Here is a 6,000-nt window from a genome sequence, read left to right as displayed (position 1 = left end):
TCTCAATAAGCTTTGTGCTTTGTTACTTTTGATAAGAAACAAAGTCTCAGATTTCAAGTTCTGTACATTTTATTAGAATATTCAAACAAATACCATTTTGGCACTGTTTAATGTGGAGTGAGATATAGCTGTGGTGCCTCAAGCATTAAGCTTTAATATACCAGTTACAGCACAAAATAAACGCGAATGAACATCCAAAGGTATGTTAAATAAGTACAACTTACCGAAATCCGTCTTGTCTCATGTAATCAGTGTTTCAACTGTGGAAAGACGTCAATATAACAGCACGGAACGTCACATTTACCTCAGAAAAAAATGTATTCAGTGACCATAAAACTCATTAGTCAACTAGAAAAATTAACTCTAGAGATATCAAATATATACTACTGTACACTACTGTAATATAACACATTCATTATTTTTTACTGTTTTTTAATATTTAATTTAAGCTTGAATAAATCAAGTTTTTACGACAACCACCATTTATAAAAACTTGTATATAAATCCATTAAAGGGGAGACACTCCAAAATGCAGATTTTTTTTTATCTATCCGTAAAGTGTGAGATTTTGGGCTTTTTGGTTTTTCATAGTGTTTTTTCCAGACTAGAGGAAAGAAAACCTCCAAAAGACGCTGTTAAGTGTTTCTTTTATAGCACTTTATCTATTTGTGTCAATAGATTTCAATTACAGTACATTTTTCAAGGTTGTTTTCTCAAAATGAGTTTTTTCTCCTACACTGAGCCATAAATCTTTATTTCAGTAACACTTACACACAGCAGACTTTACATTTTTATTCCTGTCTATATCCTGAAGGTTTTTCTAGTGGGATTTGTTCATATATAATTTGCTTGATTTTATACATTTTATTCCCCAAAAAATAAAAATATAATTTTTTTCTGAATTATGGACAAACTGACATACCAAAATTCCCTCTGTAAAAGCATTTGACTCTAATATGTCAAAAACAATTTAACAAAAATTTTTGAAACCGACTTTTTGTACTAGAAATGTATATATTAGCACTTATTTAATTAAATAATGCCTCATTTGCATATTTAACCCTAACATTTTAGAAAACTTGTAATACAAAAAATGTTTGCAATTATCAATGTAATCTGGGCAAATAAGGTGATAACTATTAGTTTTTTTTTTTTTTTTTACCCTATTCACATGCAGTGTCTCGCCTTAATATTAACTTTCAGTATTATAGTAATGTATTACCAACTGACTCTCATGGATATTTTACAGCATTAGTTGAGTACGTTTTTTTTTTTCCCTTGAGAAAATTTACAGTGTACTGTAACTGATACGTATAAAAAATAATGGATATTGAATTGAATCGAAATCGAAATTAAATCAAATCACAAGCTTGTGAAGCGCAATCAAATCTAATTGTGAAAATTGGGCCGAAACCCAGTCCAAAACATTTTGCTTTTGTTCCCTTTCATGTTTTGACTACATCAACATTGTTGTCTGGTTGTATTACTAAAAAATGTAAATTGTCATGAGTTACTTACTTACATTTGATTACAAACCTTTATGACTTCGAGTCACAGTTTTTAATGCAATCAAGAGACCAGTTATTTTGGTTTTTGAGAAAAGTAACAACGTCTGATTAAAAACAAAATCTTTTGAGTTTAATCTTTTCAAAGATTCAGTTGCGCCATTTGAGAAAAACAATCTCCGTGATTTATTATTGAAGCAAACTAATCAACTTTGAGTTCAGCTCACTGGAAGATTATTATTTAATAATGACTTAAATTTCAGTCCGTTTCTCACCCAAAGCTGATATTAAAAGGCATAGAATGTAATGCACAAATGAAGAATAAATTATGGATGTATTCTTTTGGGTGAAGTTGGGCTATTGGACTGTTCTTTAAGTAAAGGACTCTTAAAATTAGGCACTTGTTCATATTATCTGAACAGCTGGATCCTAAAATCATACAGCCATTGCTAAAAAGGGGTCAAAAAATGCTGGGAAAAAAAACAAAGAATTCGTGGGACCTGAAGGATTTTTCTGAATAATAGCAGACAGTTTAACTGTTCAATTCAGGATCTAGTTATGATAAGTAACTGTATTGACGGTATTATTATGAATAAATGAATGAATGAATGCACTGTTACTGCACTTTTGTGTTTAGCTTTGTTAATATGCCATCAAGGCCAATTAGTGCATTGTGTTAATGTTGCCTCTGAAAGCTCATTCAAAGTCTGTGGGGAAAAAAACTTTTGCAAAAACTTTTAGAATGTATTATTTGGCATATTTTATATTCCACAAAGAACTGGCTCACAAAAGTTATTTGTTCATGATGAATCGCTATAAAGTATGAGCAAAGGTAATACTGGTGTTTACCTCAGCAAATTACACAACCAGTAACATTCAGTTTTACTGTTTGGCCTATGTTTTGTACATTGTGAATCATTTTCTGTCTAATTTTGAAAAAGTATGTTTTGAATTACTTAAACTGCTGCTGTTTTTCAAATCATATTATATATTATTTGAATGTTGTTCTGGTTATGCCTAAATGCAATTTATGTGTTCTTCAGACTTGCGTAAGCAGATGGAAAGTGCAGAACTGAAGAACCAGCGCCTGAAGGAAGTGTTTCAGAAGAAGATTCAAGAGTTCCGCACTGCATGTTACGTACTTACCGGGTACCAGATCGACATCACTGTGGAGAACCAGTACCGGCTCACTTCTGTGTACGCCGAGCACATGGAGGATTCATTACTCTTCAAGGTAAATTCATATACGAATGCGTTTGTAACTACATAACCCATGCAATTTTTGAAAATCAAGTGCATGGGATATGTACAATTACAAACTAGCTGAAAAGTAGAAAGTACAGAAAGTACACATAAAACTTCATTGAATCTCTGTTGTAGTGTTGCAGTTACTTTGAATGTGTTGATTTGATAGTCACTCAATTATTTTAGTGTTCTGTCTGTGCCGAGCAGATGTTATAGATAAAACATACCAGCAATCAAAGGCTTTATGCTGCGTTTTTGTTCAATTATAAAACAATGACATTAACATCAATGGGATTTTGGATGACTTTGAAGAGCTGCCTTGGCAAAACTATAGGGGTTTTAGAAAAGAAAGATGCAATAGTTAAGAGCCTGAAGCTTCATATCCACAGTTGGTGGTTTGTTGTTCGCCTCTCAATTTTGAGAAGCGTGAAAATCGAAAGAGGGACTTTAAAACCCAAGGCCGAGGTCAGGCATCTGAAGAACAGCTGTTGTGTTTAACCTCATCTGAACCAGCTCAGCAGCTCCTTCAGCCTCAGGTGCATCTGAGTCTCCACAGGAGGTTACATCCTCTTCAGTCAGTTGACTGCGTTTGCTGAGGTGAGTGCAGATGAAGGCGTTCCTACAATATTGGAAATTGGCCTTTTTACTTTAACAGCAAGATGTAGAGAAAAACAGTGACCTAGAATAGCTCTTAATCAAGGAAATTGCTATGAGTACACTTCTCCTTGTAACGAGTACGCTAGTATGTTGTATTTCAGCCCCTGAGATATGACTTCACCATATACTCTGTTTATTAATATTGGGGTGTTTTGAATTTTTGACAGGTGAACCCAGTTTAGATAACTCTTGAACTTCCAGACAGATTGCACAGCATATAAGAGTAAATCAAATGAGGGTTTTCATAATGTCTTGAAATGCACCCTTGTGCTCTTTCTTTACTTTATAGTGCACTTTTGTTTATTGTTGCACATATAAATGGCTTTTTATTTTTATTTTATATTACTGACTGTTTGCTTCAATGATTTCTTAAATCTTGAAGCAATGTTTGCTTCAAACTTCTAGGCTATTTTTATTTTTTACTTACTTAAAGGAATAGTTTATCCAAAAGTGAAAGTCTGCTGAAAGTTTACTCTTCCTCAGGCCATCCAAGATGTAGATGAGTTTATTCATCTAAACTTCATCTAAAAGAAAGTTAGCATTACCTAGCATCTCTTGCTCACCAATAGATCCACTGCAGTGAATGGGTGCCGTCAAAATAAGAGTCCAAACAGCTGATAAAAATATTGCAGTCCATAAATCTACACAATATGGCATTTTAACTTTTTAATTGTCTCTTCTAATGTCTACGATAAACTCTCCAATGGAAACGTCCATCCCCTGTTGACCTTTTTTGTTTATTGTTGCACATATAAATGATTTTTTTTATTTTTATTTCATATTACTGACTGTTTGCTTCAATGATTTCTTAAACCTTGAAGCAATGTTTGCTTCAAACTTCTAGGCTATTTTTATTTTTTACTTACTTAAAGGAATAGTTTATCCAAAAGTGAAAGTTTGCTGAAAGTTTACTCTTCCTCAGGCCATCCGAGATGTAGATGAATTTGTTTCTTCATCTGAACACATTAGGAGAAAATGAACATTACCTAGCATCACTTGCTCACCAATGAATCCACTGCAGTGAATGGGTGCCGTCTGAATGAGAGTCCAAACAGCTGATTAAAACATCACAGTCCATAAATCTACACAATGTGGCATTTTAACTTTTTAATTGTCTCTTCTAATGTCTATGATAATAACTCCAATGGAAACGTCCATCCCCTGTTGCTCTTGCACATCAAAATCCACCAACATATTTGTTTACAAATGTTTTAGGCTGTTTTCACTTGTAAACCTTGCTTGATATGTGCAGCTTTTCACTTAAAACAGCATTAATTGTTTGACAGGAGAGCACCCATTCACTGCAGAGGATCTGTTGGTGAGCAAACATAAACATGTTGCTTTACAAAAAGGTTAAGTTAGTTAGCACTGTTGTTTTTTTGTTTTGTTTTTTACATAATGTTAGTTCATACAACATGAATATGCAAAAATGAGCATAAACATAACGTAAACCAGTAAATTTTGTAGATGCATTGTTTAATGTAGCGTGTTCAGTAGTATATTACTTTTTATGCTGGTATCAAAACTGTATTGGGAATCAAATATCACTGGGGAGAAGTTAGTTTTCCACATTCATTAAGTTTTTCTACTGTTCATTGCACAATAGTTTTGCTTTTCGCCATACAGTTTGCACATTATTGTGCATCCACTTGATTTAAGATGGTAATCATCTTTCTTTTAATGCAAATGAGAAGACCTTCGTTTTTATTTTGGACAGGCCTGTATATGATAAAGCAAGTATTATTAATGCCATATATCTGATGCAAGATGCATATTTAGTGCGAAACCGCATGCTCTTACAATGGTGTACCTCCAAATGTAATTTATCTTTCTTAATTAATGCTCTTCCTTTGTGGGTTAGAGAAATGTTCAGTAATCCCTTATAGACACACACATGCACACACAGTCCAATAATTGGATTTAAGTTTTTGTTATTTGATCGGTACTTTCCTCAGGCTGTTTAATTAGAGCTGCAGTAAAGCTTCAGTGCGTCTGCATTCTGCTGGTATTATTGCAGTGTGAGTGTTAGCATTTACTCACGTTCGTGTGTGCGTCTAGGTGTGTTGGGGTAATTTAATAATACTCATTATTTATGTGCTAAGGAAATAATTTGCTCTTTTTCACATTCTGTGTATGCAGCCACTTCTGATTCTCTTGCTGCTTTAGCATTACATTTAAAGTGAAATATATGATGGATTTGATAATCCTATTTCATCTGTTTATTCATTGCAACTAAATACTAAACGGTGTCTAAAATAATAGTGTTTAGGCATGTGCTCTGCCCTTAAAACTAAAAGCATTTAAAATTGATGGATGTGTCTGTAAGGTTTTTTTTTTTTTTAATGCAAAAGCTAGCTCACAAGAGAAGTTGTTTAGGTGCTTTTATTAAAGGTGAAGTGTGTCAGTTTTGTATGTGTTAAATTGATTTAAATACTACTTCTGTCCCAGTTTTATGTAAAGAGACTATTAATTTAAGCAAGCCATTTGTAGGTTGATTTCCCTGAAGAATGTTAAAACACTGTGGCACTTTGTTAGTTCAGTTGAACAAATTATACACGAAGTTTAAGGCCCTTGTTGGTTTTTTTTTTATTGC

General features: G+C 33.3%; 1 protein-coding gene across 2 annotated transcripts in view; it reads left to right on the top strand.

The window, feature by feature from the left end:
• Positions 1–6,000, top strand: part of mad1l1 (mitotic arrest deficient 1 like 1) — a 102,322-nt gene that overhangs the window by 57,549 nt on the left and 38,773 nt on the right. For both annotated transcript variants that reach the window (XM_073842928.1, XM_073842929.1), the window contains exon 17: positions 2,549–2,739. In XM_073842928.1, coding sequence (XP_073699029.1) covers positions 2,549–2,739 — 191 coding nt within the window. The remainder of the gene's footprint in view (positions 1–2,548; positions 2,740–6,000) is intronic.

Source organism: Garra rufa, chromosome 6 (genome assembly GCF_049309525.1).
Source record: "Garra rufa chromosome 6, GarRuf1.0, whole genome shotgun sequence".
NCBI classification, from domain to species: Eukaryota; Metazoa; Chordata; class Actinopteri; order Cypriniformes; family Cyprinidae; genus Garra; species Garra rufa.
Note: the sequence above shows the minus strand (reverse complement) of the source record. Positions and strands in the feature narration are given on the sequence as shown.